Source organism: Panthera uncia, chromosome E1 (assembly GCF_023721935.1).
Source record: "Panthera uncia isolate 11264 chromosome E1, Puncia_PCG_1.0, whole genome shotgun sequence".
Lineage (NCBI taxonomy): Eukaryota > Metazoa > Chordata > Mammalia > Carnivora > Felidae > Panthera > Panthera uncia.
The window spans coordinates 46736565-46750199 of record NC_064814.1 but is presented as its reverse complement, the minus strand read 5'-3'; the positions used below and the strand labels follow the sequence as shown (position 1 = coordinate 46750199).

General features: G+C 54.2%; 2 protein-coding genes across 2 annotated transcripts in view; one reads left to right on the top strand and one right to left on the bottom strand.

Annotated features, from left to right (window-relative positions):
* The window catches only part of MPRIP (myosin phosphatase Rho interacting protein), a 329117-nt gene that overhangs the window by 247744 nt on the left and 67738 nt on the right, over window positions 1-13635 (bottom strand). The gene's annotated exons all lie outside the window — the stretch shown is intronic.
* TNFRSF13B (TNF receptor superfamily member 13B) overlaps window positions 1-13635 on the top strand; it is a 35939-nt gene that overhangs the window by 18886 nt on the left and 3418 nt on the right. The window contains exons 2-3 of the mRNA XM_049638005.1: window positions 701-838; window positions 4864-5109. Of these exons, the coding sequence (XP_049493962.1) occupies window positions 701-838; window positions 4864-5109 (384 nt within the window). The remainder of the gene's footprint in view (window positions 1-700; window positions 839-4863; window positions 5110-13635) is intronic.

The window sequence follows — 13635 nt, the reverse complement described above, 5'->3', positions numbered from 1 at the left end:
CTCATACCGCAGTAAAAGAAGAGAAGGGGAAGGACGTCGACATTTATTGAATGCTTGCTGTATGCTAGGCACTGGCTGGATCTGCTTTTCTTTTTATTCACTTAATGAGCACCTAATATGTCCTAGGCATTATCTAGGTTCTGAGGGCCGAGCGGTGCACAAAAAAATTAGAGTTCTCGCCTGCATGATGCTCGCAGCTAATGGGGGAGACACTATCAAATAGTCCCAGTCATAAAAGTGAAGTGAAAACAGTGACAAGTAGTGCAGAAGAAGAGGAGTGTCCTAATCTGGGAAGAGAGTCGGGCTTTTCTGAGGAAATGAAATTGAAACAGTGACCTAAAGGATCAGGAAAAAATAACCAGCAGAGAGGGAAGAAGGGCATTTTATGCAAAGGGACAAGCAGGTGAAAAGGCACTGTGGTCGAAAGAGGCACATTAGGCAGGACAAAGAACGAGGATGAGAAGGGCACAGCTGGTGGAAGAGCGGCGGCCCCAGAACTGCCATCTCACACATGGGGAAACCGAGGTTTGGGGACTTGAGATGGTTGCCCCAGGTCACCCAGCAAGTGCAGCTGGGGTTGGAAGCTAGCTTTGTCTGGTTCCCCCTCTGCGTGCCGGGACAGAGTAGGAATGTGAGTGGGAGAGGCTGGGTTCTGACCTACGGCAGGGTGCCAGCTACCCTCATGCTCCCTGCCTCTCAGCTCCACAGGGCCTGCGGATGGGGGTGGCCATGGGTCAGTGCCCCGAAGAACAGTACTGGGATCCCCTACTGAACATCTGCCTCTCCTGCAAACTCATCTGCAGCCATCAGATTCCACGCACCTGTGCAGCATTCTGCAGTGAGTTCTGGGGCCTGAGCCCCATGGGCTGGATCACCCCTTCCTTCCCTGCAGAGATCCCCCTGGCCCATTGCACTTGGGTGCCTGAGAAGGAGGTGGGGGAAGGAGATGTACACTGTGGCACCCCTTTACCCCCGGATCTTTCTGCTCTGGCCACACTGGCCTCCTTGCAGTTTCTTGAACATGCTGTGTTTCTTCCTGCCTCAGGGCCTTGGCACATGTTGTATCTTCTGCTTAGCATGCCTTTCCCTGTTATTCTTCCCTCGGCTCCCTCCTATTCAACCAACCTTCAGGTCTCAGGCCAAATGTCAGAGGTCTTATCTGATGGCCTAATATATTAAATCCCCCTTTGTCATTTTCTGTTCTGACTTGCTTTTGAAGCTTTTTATTACAGGAACTATCACAGAGGATAGCATAATAAATCCCTATCTACCCATCATGAGCTTTATAGATTCTGCCTTTTTATCCCCCAACCATTTTTCTTTTTTGCTCGTGCATTTTAAAGCAAATCCAAGAGCCCATGTAACTTTACCTGTAAATACTAGATCATGAATCCCCAACACATAAAGGCCTTCAAAATATAACCTTAATATCTCGTCACCCACAGCAATAATTCCTTAGCATCATCTGTACTCAGGCTATATCCAAGTTTTTCTGATTGTCTTGGAAAAGATATTCCCCTTGCTATTCTTTTATTTTCAATGCTTGTTTATATTTGAAAGAGAGAGACACAGAGTGCAAGCAGGGGAGGGGCAGAGGGAGAGGGAGACACAGAATCCGAAGCAGGCTCCAGGCTCTGAGCTGTCGGCACAGAGCCCGACGCGGGAACCCACCAGCTGTGAGATCGTGACCTGAGCGGAAGTCGGACGCTTAATTGACTGAGCCACCCAGGTGCCCGTGTTTGTTATTCTTTTTCATAACTTGTTTTTCTCCTTGATGGAACTTCTCATGATTTGTGTTACGTTCTTTTGTGTGTATTTGTTTCATGTATACCTCAACCATCAGTCCGCGAACTCCTTTTGAGCCTAGCACCGTGACTGAAACATAGTAAGCGATTCATAAATACGGATTGAGTAGAGCTCAAAGAGGCTGAGTTGCTTGCCCAAGGTCACACAGCATAATAATGGAAAAGTTAGGATTTGAACCAGGACTCTCTGACTCCAAAGCCATGACTCTACACTATTCACGGTTGACTCTTCTATCATTAGGAGGTAGAATATTCATTGTGTCATTCCACGAATATTCATGGAACTCTCTAGCCCCTTGAAAATAGGAAACTGATGTGATCCTTTGAAAGGAGTATCATCTGACGGGAGAAATAACTACAATTCAGGGGAGAAGAGTAAAGTACCATAAAACGCTACAGTTGGGAGAGATGCCCCACCCCCCCAGCTGATGGGTTGGGGGGCAGGGAAGCATTTTTGGAGTAAGCGCACCGGAGATAGATTATTAAGGGTCTGTAGACGCGGCAGTCAGATGCGGGGGGCAGGGCACTCCAGGAAGGACCAGTATGGGCAAAGGCAGGGAGGTAGAAAACACAATAGGAAATATCAAGGTCATAGGGGAAGTTTATGGGGTTGGGCAGTGAGGGTTGGTGCTCTGGGGAGCTCGGACAGCACCTGCAACAGCCACGCCGGGGGCCCTGAGGAGGGGAGGGGGTCCACACATAAGACCCCGGGAACACCACTGCCCTCATGTCAACTCTGTCTCATGAGTGGCGGAGCCAGTGGTCCTATGTGACTTAGTGGGACCCCGGGGCAGAGACGGGGCAGGGGGAGGTCACCGGTCCCATCTGAATCTTCCCTGAGATCCCGGGTCGACCGTCTTCCTGGTCTTTTCCTTTCTTCGGTCAAGGACATAAGAGCTGCTGTGTTTGTGCTGCAAAGAGGCACCAATGAATATTCTAGTTAAACCTCCCATTCACCCAAAATTCTTATCACGCATCGGGCACTGTGCCGGGAACTTCAAATCCTCATAGCGACTCTAAGATGTCAATATTATTATTACCTCTGTCCTGGAAGTGAGGAAACTGAGGCATGGAGAGGCTAAGACCCCACAACCTTCAAAGGTAGGGCCAGGGATGCTCTTAACCCTGTCTGACCTTGAAGTCTGTGTTCTTACCCTCTATCTGGCACTGCCTCTGGAATGTGCCCTTAAAGATCTGTGAGTCCCATTTGCACATAAATAGAATCTTATTTTAAGACAAGGGAAACTTGCCCTGTGAAAGTATAGATTGCTGTTATGCACTCAAAATTGCTCTCTGAGGGGCGCTGGGTGGCTCAGTCGGTTAAGCATCCGACTTCAGCTCAGGTCATGATCTCATGGTTTGTGAGTTCGAGTCCCGCATCGGGATCTCTGCTGACAGCTCAGAGCCTGCCTCAGATCCTCTGTCCCCCCACCCATCTCTTCTCTCTCTCTCTCTCTCTCAAAAATAAACATCTTTTAAAAATTCCTCTCTTACAGCAAGTGTGATTAAGTTGTAGTTTGCGTGGCCTCTGCTCCTTGGCACTGACCCCTGTTTAAGCTCTTCGAATTCTCACTCATTACAACAAAAGAAACACTATTAATTTGAGCTTTTCCTTCTCCCTTCCAGCCCCCTCCCTCAACTTGCCAAGGTGGTTTCTGGCCTCTTCCTCCAATCCTTATGTTAAAATGAAAGGTTCCACCTTTATGAAGTTGGGAAAATGCAAGTACACGACTTATGTGATGATGTAACAACCCAGACTTCAATTTTAAAAGACACCTAGAAAATTCTTATGTTTAGAAGCTAAGAAATGCACTTTTTAAGTTGTTGCGGGTTTTTTTTTAAGTTTTATTTATTTACTTTGAGGACAAGAAAGAGCTGGTGTATGTGTGCACAAGTAGGGGAGGGGAAGAGAGGGAGAGAGAGAGAGAGAGAGAGAGAGAATCCCAAGCAGGCTCAGCACTGTCAGCATGGAGGTCATGGTGGGGCTTGAACTCATGAACTGTGAGATCACGACTGGAGCCGAAATCAAGAGTCGGATGCTTAACTGACTGAGCCACCCAGGTGCCCCAGGAAAGGCACTTTTAAATAATCTATAGGTCAAAGAAGAAATAATAATGAAAAGTAAAAATAGGGTAAAGTAAATATAGGAAAAATACTACGGATCAAAAGTATATATTGTAGCTAAGACAGTATTTATTGGACAATGTATAGCCTTCCACTCACGTATTGGGAAAGGCCTTGCATCACTCTGGAATTTCTTCCGGGGAATTGCATTGTGATTTTTTTTTTTTCAACATTTTTTTTTTTTAATTTATTTTTGGGACAGAGAGAGACAGAGCATGAACGGGGGAGGGGCAGAGAGAGAGGGAGACACAGAATCGGAAACAGGCTCCAGGCTCCGAGCCATCAGCCCAGAGCCCGACGCGGGGCTCGAACTCACGGACCGCGAGATCGTGACCTGGCTGAAGTCGGACGCTTAACCGACTGCGCCACCCAGGCGCCCCGCATTGTGATTTTTATGTTTAATGTTTATTTATATTTTTAATTTTGTTAATGTTTATTTATTTTTCAGAGACAGAGAGACAGAGTGTGAGTGGGGGAGGGGCAGAGAGAGAGGGAGACCCAGAATCCAAAGCAGGCTCCAGGCTCCAAGCTGTCAGCGCAGAGCCTGATGTGGGGCTCGAACTCACAAACCGCAAGATCGTGACCCGAGCTGAAGTTGGACGTTTAACCAACTGAGCTGTCCAGGCATCCCAATGTTTATTTATTTTTGAGACAGAGAGAGAGAGACAGAGTGTGAGAGGGGCAGAGAGAGAGGGAGACACAGAATCGGAAGCAGGTTCCAGGCTCCGAGCTGTCAGCTGTCAGCACAGAGCCCGACGCGGGGCTCGAACCCACAAACCGTGAGATCATGACCTGAGCCGAGGTAGGACGCTCAACCGACTGAGCCACCCAGGCGCCCTGTGATTTTTTTTTCAACTGTGAAGCCTTGGAGTCCAGATTCACGGGTCCCGCAGGTCCCTGTCTCCCAGTAGCACCGCTCATTTCTGTCCCCCAGAGTCACTCAGCTGCCACAAGGAGCAAGGCAGGTACTACGACCAGCTCCTGAGGGACTGCATCAGCTGTGCCTCCATCTGCGGACGTCACCCCAAGCAATGCACGTACTTCTGTGAGAACAAGTTCAGGAGCCACGCGAACCTCCCGCCAGAGCTCAGGAGACAGCGGGCTGGGGAAGCTGGAACCAGGCCAGACGACTTGGGAAGGTACCAGGGAACAGAGCACAGAGGCTCCGAGCCAGTTCCAGGTAAGCCCCCTGAGGCCGGCCTGCACGGTGCCTGAGGGTCAGAGCAGGAAGCAGGGCCCGTGCCAAGCCTCCACAAGGAGGGTCTGCAAAGCAGGAAGCGCAGAGTCAGGGCAAATGGCCAGAAGGCAGGGGACGGTCATCACAGGACAGAAAAACTTTTAGGCAAAAGATCTAGAAGTCTGTGGGCCAGAAGGAAGGGGGGGTGGGGGAGGGGGAGGGGAGGGGGAAAGACCTGGTCATTGAGAGTCTTATAACGGAGGCTAAATCAGTTCTTAAAACGTGGGCAGCAGTTAACCAGCAGAGCTGACCTTGTGAGCAAGGTCTCTGATTCCAGTTAGACACAGCGGGCACTTCCTAAGAATGAGAGGGACCGAAATATCACAACACAACTTATGCTGGGGGTTGGCCACTTGGGATATGGTGAGAAGGGTCCCTTGAACCGGACATCTACCGCGTGCCAAGCATTGAAAGTGTTTAATGATCCTCCCAGAAAACACCTCTTGGCTTACCCACCCTGCTCGTGGTGTCGGAAAGAATGGGAGGGGGGTGCCACGTGGATCCATAAACACTTGAGATAGTTACGCTGCTCTTGGCCTGTCAGGGGAGAGACAATAGTCCTGAAGGCCCCTGGGGCCCCGACTGGTTTCTTTTCTGTGCTGTGACTTTCCTCACAATGGCATCATTTCTGTGATGCCAGAGCTTAGTGCCAAGACACCAAAGGACGGGTGTCGTGCACCCTGATAATGGAGGTTGCCCAGCTCCATGTTCTACTCGGTTAGACTGTTGTCTTTTACTCTTTTCTGTTCTCCTGTCAGTGAGCTGTTGCTGTGTAACAAGCAGTCCCAAAACTCAGTGCCTTATTATTCTTCTGTATCTGGATTTTGGCTGGGGTCAGCTGTGTTCAGCTGGCTCAGCTAGACGTGGGTCTGCTCCATGGATCTCTCTTCCTATTCCTGGGGCCAGCAGGCTGGCAAGGCGTGTCCTTCTCGTGATGACGGCAGGAGTGCAAGAGGTAGAAATACACCAGGCTTCCAGCTGCCTAGGCTGGGGACACGCATTGTATCATCACTGCTACCTTGTATCACTCAAGTCGCAAAGCCAGTCAGACTCAAGGATGGGGAAAGAGATGCCACCTTTTGGTGGGAGGAGAGACCAAGAATCTGCAGCCACGGTGAGGTTGTGGCTGATTTTAATCTAGCACAGCATCCTTCTCATGAGAACTGCAGATCCGCATGCATAGGATGTGGATACAGAGGGAGCGATGTACGGGACCATGAAACGGGGCTGGGGGGGCACCCCCGTTCCTCCGGTGTCGGTGACCTGTGTGTCTAGCCTGCCGTTGGCGGTGTATTTGGATTCTTCCAGCCAGACCCAGAACTTTCCCACCTCTGATGCACTAGAGTCCCCTTCAGATCAATCTCACCCATTTCACGCATCAAGAAATGGAGTCTCAGAGTTTAGGGTTACCTGCTGCGAGTTGTGCGATGAGTTCATGAGCAAAGCTGAGCTGAGATCGAGGCCAAGTCCGGGGGTCCCAAAGTATATCCCCTCTGCTGGAGCCAAACTCCCAGAGCGGCATGCACGGGGTTATCACTTCCTGAGGGTAACCCGTTGTCCGTGGGACACGATTAGCTATTCCTGTCTGTGATGACCCATCGCAAGCCCCATCCCTACAGGGCACCGGGTAGAATCTGGGAGCCTCATCTGGGCTCCAGGAATAGATCCCCCAGGATGTGTGGATGGGGATGTGTATGGACATGGTGGGGGGCGAGTCACACCTGACCCTGCAGCATTAGCGGCCCCATGCATACCACAGCCAGGGGACACCACGCGTCCTCCCAGGGACTCGGGGAGTTAAAGACTGTCTTGTTGTGCCCTGCCCCAGGCCCGAGTCTCTCCAGAGGCCTGGGGTTTATGTCCCTTCTGCTCTCTCCTCTGACACCTGGGTGTGCTGGTGGGGCAGGAGCTGGGCTTGGCATGGATTGTAAACCCGGGAGGACCAGGTGTGGACCTGTTCGAGGGCGTGGACTACAGGATGTCACGTAACCAAGCTTGCCTCTGGCTGCAGCCAGTGGTGGAGCTGATGTGATCCCGTCCCCTGTGGGCTCCACAAATCCGGCCACCCACCCCACTCACTCCCACCCCCGCCAGACCCCACCTCAACCCTACTCGGGGTCTCTCATGGGTCCCTCCCAGGTTGTCATTCCTTCATGTGACATGAGGTGTCTCGAGCACGACAAATCCTGTCCCCGGCCCCACAGAAGTCACAATCTAACGGGAGAGTCAGACATAGACAAGACTCACACAAATGGTAAATTAATCGCGGTGCATGGTGGCAACGTAACCCAGCCAGGGGTGCGATGGGGGGCAGGGCAGCCTTCTCTGGGGGGAGGGGGCTTGGGGCAGACTGGAGTGATGGGGGGTGGGGCTGCGGAGCCAGACCCTGGTTCCATCCTTCGCTGTGTGACCGTGAGCAAGTTCCTTCACCTCTCTGAGCCTTGGTTCTGTGAGAATGGGGTCACACACCTTCGTGGGGCTGTTGTGCAGAGTACCGGAGAACGCTCACTGGGGTCAGTGATGCCCGCCGTGCGTACATAACCGCTCGTTTAAAAAGAAAAGGTGGGCTTAAGAGACAAGGTGGAGGAAGTCTGCTCCAGGCAGGGGGAACAGCACGTGCAAGTGTTGTGAGGAGTAAAGTGGCTGTGACATGAGGGGCTGAGGGGAGCTTTGGGCCAGAGGGGGAGCCCGAGGAGGGGCGGAGGGCTGAAGCCGGAACAGCAGAGCACGCTAGGGGGCGGACAGGGCCCGGAGAGGGATCAGGGCCCATGACAGAGGGCCCTATCTGCCAGGCTGGGGAGACAGACGTGCTCCTGGGGGCAGGGAAGTCGTGGGAGAGGTGGGGACTGGATGGCGGGGGGTCTTGAAGGGTAGACGCTGGCAAAGGCAGCAGGGGCCGTGAGAGCCTCTTTCTAGCAACAACGAAGGTCACAGATGACAAGGACTTGGATGGTCCTTGAGAGGCGGCGCATTGGCACGGGATCGGTGGGACGGAAGGGCCCAGTTCACGAGATCGAGCCCCACATCAGACTCTGCACTGACAGCATGGAGCCTACTTGAGATTCTCTATCTCTGCCCCTCCCCTACTCATGTGCAAGCTCTCTCATTCTCTCTCCCTCTCTGCCCCTCCCCTACTCATGTGCACGCTCGCTCTCTCTCTCTCTCTCTCTCTCAAAATAAAAAAAATAAACATTTTTTTAAAAATGTAGGGGCACCTGGGAGGCTTAGTTAAGCCCCCAATTTCAGCTCAAGTCATGATCTCACAGTTTGTGGGTTTGAGCCCCGTGTCGGGCTCTGTGCTGACAGTTCAGAGCCTGGAGCCTGCTTGGGATTCTGTGTCTCCCTCTCTCTCTGCCCCTCTCCCACTTGCTCTCTCTCTCTCTCAAAAATAAAAAAAATAAAAAAAATAAAAGTGCATCAAACAAAGCACATAGGGCTACAAAGAAACCAATGACGTTGAGATACTATCAATATAGTATCTCAAAATATTAAATCAAATTAAACATTAAATCAGAGTATTACCAGAGTATGGCACAAATTGCAACCTCAGAATGAATCTGCGTGCTTCTCTATCAACGCATTAAATGGCGAGACGGGGCGGTGGGCTGGATGACGACAGGTGATTTCAAACTGCTAGGAAGCAGACAACATCGCAGGCTGCCCGGACCCACTGAGGCAGGATACGGAGACACCTGGGGCTCTGCTATTGACCGAGCCACAGTCCGCTGCTTGTACAACTCGGGGCCAGCCTCTACAGAGGGTGGAAGCGAAAGCCAAATCTCAGTTGGCCATCAGTGAAATAAAAGATGCATCTTTCTTATCCGAGCCTGCGGAGCCCCCAGACCCTATCCCTGGGCCCCCTGGGCCCCACGTTAGGAGCTCTGGGTGGTGTTGGGAGCAGGGCTCCCAGCGAGCCTGCTGGCACCTGGATTCCAGCCCATGCTCTGGGTGAGCCAGGGAAGCTTCTGGACGGCTTGCGCCTGACTGTCCCCACCTGTAGTGATCATGACAGCACACAGGGCTCTCGTGAGGCCTAACTGCCTCTGAGACTTGGGGGCACGGGGCCGCGCCTGGCACTTCAGGGACGTCGCTGGGTGGGACGAGCAGAATGTGGGTCCTTTCCCGGGCTGGCGGTGTCAGCGTCCTGCGGCTGCCGTAGCACCATGCCACAAACGGCGGGGCTTAACGCAGATGTCCTTCTGGCCGTTCTGCAGGCTGGAGGGCTGAGATCGAGGTCTCTGCAGCTGTGCTCCCTCCTACGGCTCTGGGGGAGGATCTTTCCTCGCCCCGTCCAGCTGCTGGTGGCTCCGGGCCTTGGCGTGTGGTGGCTGGCCCCCATCTTCCTGTGGCTCCACTCTGTGTCTTCTCTCTTTCTAAGGACACTTGTCATTGAATTTAGGGCCCAGCCTGATCCACACTCTCTCTTCTTGAGATCCTTAACTTAATCACACTCACAAAGGCTCTTTTTTTCCGAATAAGGTCACAGTTGCAGGTTACGAGGGGGCATCTCTTTGAGGGGATGGAACCAGGGTCGGCGGGGAGGAAACCAGAGGGACCCCAGAGCTCTGAGTTGGGTCCCCCATGGGCAGGTGATGCCAGCCTTGGAGGCAGCCAGGACCCCTCACATGGGTCCAGAGCTCTGGGGAGCATCTCACTGGAGAACTTGGATTTCATGGGCCTGTGGGCAGTTTTGGTACCAAGAGTGGAAAAGATTCCCTGGGGACCTAGGAGGTGCAAGGAGAAAAGGGCTGAGAAGGAAGCCGTCATGGGAGAGGGCTCTGCCTCTGAGGGGTCAGTAGAATGTCCCCCAGACACACTGCAAAGGAGCAGTTGGGGAGGTCAGAGCAGAGCCCAGAGGACCGTATGTCCGCAAAGGCAAACAAGGAGGAAGGTTCTGGAAGGAGTAGGTCACACCGCAGAGAAGTTTGCAAATGTCCACCAGTTCTGGCCACAGTGAGGTCAGAGGACCCTCTGAAGGGCCACTTTCAGGCGTCCCTGGGTGGAGGCGGTCCCGACCTGAGGAAATGGTGGGGGGCGAGGCAGGGAGCCCCTCTCTTACCGTCCATGAGGCCTTTTCCTCTCCCTTTCCATGCTCAGTCCGATCCCTTATCAGGCCTTCAACATCCCCCCTCAGTCTGTTTCAACCTCATTCCACCAGATGGGAATGCGCAGGGGCAGGGTGGGGGACACAGGGGCACAGACTGCCCGCCAGGGCCCCGCGTGTTCACTGAGCAGCTTAGGAAGCCGGGCCTGGAGCTCACAGCCCCACCGTGAGGATCACAGGCGGGGGCGCTGAGGCTGGAGGAGGTGAGGGCGCGTGGGAGCCGGGCGTCCGCAGTGTCCAGGGTGGGGGGCAGCGCCGAGCTGTGGGGCACACGCACCCCAGGGAGAAAAGACCCAAGGCGGTCAGAGCTGGAGCGCCGGCTCGGCAAACGGGAAGCACGACAGGTCTTTAAGGAAAAGAGACACAGGGACTCATGCATTTGCAGGTCACGTGTGCAGGGTGGGGAACAGCCGTTTTCTCACTGGGGGTCACAGCCATAGAAGGATTTGGGGGTCGGGGAGAACGCCACTTTTGTCCCAGGAATCGCTCAGGGTTTCCTTTGGTTTGGGAACTACAGCTCCACAGGGTGGCCCTGGGGGTTGGTCTTACGCTTGGCTTTTCGTTCGTTCCCTCAGGGGACGCAGTGCAGCCCCACCCCACCGTGACAGGCCCCACATGCCCCTCTCCCCAGGGCCGAAGCTGAGGTCCTCACAAAAACCCTCTTGATAAAACACGGGGGCAGAAGCCAGAGAAGAGAGCGTGGACCAGTGACCTAGACGTGAAGGCATGGAGAGGACCGTGGGGAAATCGGGCAGGAGCGGGAGTGAGAGCCCGGGGGGCAGGAGGCTTCCTTCGTCAGTTGGAGCAGGTTGAGCAAGTGGAAAGGCCGAGGGGCCTGATGCAGGGCTGGGGAGAGGGGCTGCGCAGGAGCAGTGGCCGAGTCTGTGTAGGAGCCCTTCCCCCAGCAGGATGGAGGGTCACTCTCAGAGGGGGTGGCCCCAGAAAGAATGGGGACTCGGGGATCCCAGGCCCTGATGAGGGGGTGTGAGGAATGGGGGGGATGTGGTATTCTGGAAACAGAGCCCCCCATCCTTTCCCAAATTGTCTCCCAAAATGGCAGCCAAGTGTCTCTCTCTCTCTCACACACACACACACAATAGGGGGGCCTTCTGTGGGCATTTGCAGGCCCCCAATAGCCTAATAGTGAGGCTCACACTCACTGCAGGAAACCCCTTCTCAAGGCAAACTTTGGACCAAGTGTCACCGGCATGTGCAGAGGGAAGGAGGGACAAACAGAGTGTCCGGGATGCTGAGCTGGCCATCCGCACGGCCGCAGCCCACAAGGTGTGCCCAGAGTCTTCCCAGAGGGAGGAGGGACAGAAATCCCCACGTGTCTGGCGTCCTGCAATTGCCACCCCAAACCCACTCCTCCCCTATGGACAAACTGCCCTGCCAGCTGAGTGAGCTGTGGCAGCATGGGGACACCTGATGACTTTTGCTGGGCCGGTCCTCCCAGGCCCAGCTGCCTCGTATGTATTTACTTGTATTACGTCATGGATGCCAAACAATGCTGATCGGTATATCATTCCCCATTTTACAGATGAGGAAACTGAGGCCTGAGGAAGCAGAGTAAAATGTCCAAAGCCACGTTCGCCTCAAGCAGTTGTGGCTGCAGGGCCCAGGCTTAAAATCATGCCTTCCTGCCCTCAGCTACATCCGGCTGAGGCAGTGGCGTCTGGATTCTTGCACAGCCCTTGCCAGGGCCACAAAGGCCCCTTTGCTCTACCTCTAAGTGACAAGTTATCATGTTAAGGTCCCTTAACTCTGTCCCTAACAGACAAGTTATAATGTTGACCGGCTGGCCAGCCTCAACCTGAGCTGGGGACAGCAGCAGTCTGGGGGAAATTCTATTTTTAGATAAGACAGGGCTTTGAAGACAGTAAAACGAAACAAAACAAAAACAAAACGCAGCTTGCAAATAAACTGTCCTTGGGCTAGGGCCAGCCTAGCTCCCAAGCAGCCAGAAGCTTTGAGTGGTGCCTCCTGGTGGCGGTTTCTGGGAACTGCACCTCCAGGGGCTGTATCCCCAGGGCTCGATTTTCAGACAAGGACAGAGAATGCATCCCTTTTTCTCACAAAAACTTTTGATTGTGTCCCTTTGCTGCTGGGGGGGGGGGGGCAGACAGAGAAGCACAGGGCAAGGCCTCTCTGTCTTGCAGGGTCCCGGTCACTGAGGGCTGACAGAAGGCCACTTCTGAGGTCGTGGACCCAAGTGATCTTGGAGACTGAACGAAGAGCAGAGAAGTGCACACTCCCCACCTCCAGCCCCCAGGAGAGTCTGGGCGCTCACCGCTGCCAGACCTAGTGCAGGGCCCACTCGGGTGGCACACAAAGCAGCGGGGACAGCTTTCCCGTTAGCAGCCCCGCCAGCTGCTGGAACTCTATGACTTCCCTGTCCTCCTGGTGCGTCTTGTACACGGTTCTTTGGACACGCGGACCACTAGAGCAGCTTCGAGCTGTTTTGTGTTTTGAATAGACGGCACACACAAATCACCTGAGAGAAAAGGAAGAAGGTGTGGGGGAAGTCTTCAAGGTGTGGGGAGAGACACAGAGAGAGACAGAACACGAGCAGGCGAGGGGCAGAGGGAGAGGGAGACACAGAATCCGAAGCAGCCTCCAGGCTCCCAGCTCTCAGCACAGAGCCAGACGCGGGCCTTGAACTTACCGACCGCGAGACCATGACCTGAGCTGAAGTGGGACACTTAACCGACTGAGCCACCCAGGCGCCCCGGGGACATCTGTACTTTTAACCTGCCCTCCTCGTCCTGGTCCAGGAACTCTGCAGAGCATGTACTAGGGGCAATCACCAGGCAGGAACTAGGTCCACTGGCCGCAGGAAACAGCAGATCGCTGGTCTGGGCAGAGGGGCAAGGAGCAGCTGGGACCAGCCCCTCAGGAGCACTGTCACCGTTTGGTTGTTTACTGCAGCACCCAAAAGCCACTGAAAACGTAGTGGCCTCCAAAGAACCGCTTTATTATCTTGTGTGGTTCCGTGGGTTACTGGGCTCAGCTGGGCAGGTCTGGTGTCTGCTTGGGGTCTCCTTGTAGCCACAGGCAGGTGGCGCTGGGCTCTGAATCTGGGACGGCAGGGCCTCGCTCCTCCCCGCGGTCCCCTCTTCCCGTGACTTCTCCAAGGGGCGCTTCCACGTGGCCCCTCCAGCTGACCTTCTCGAAGGGTGGCTCAGCGCTCCCAAGAGAGCAGAAGCAGGGGCTGCGGGCCTTCGGAGGGCGCAGAACGGGGCTGGCGCCGATGGCCTCTGCCGTCTGAGGTTTCAGGGAAGCCCAGCCCGGCCCTGATTTGAAGGGCAGGCTGTGGGGAGGTGGTTCTCTGGGGACCATCTGTGTGCACTTGCTGCCAGGTCTGG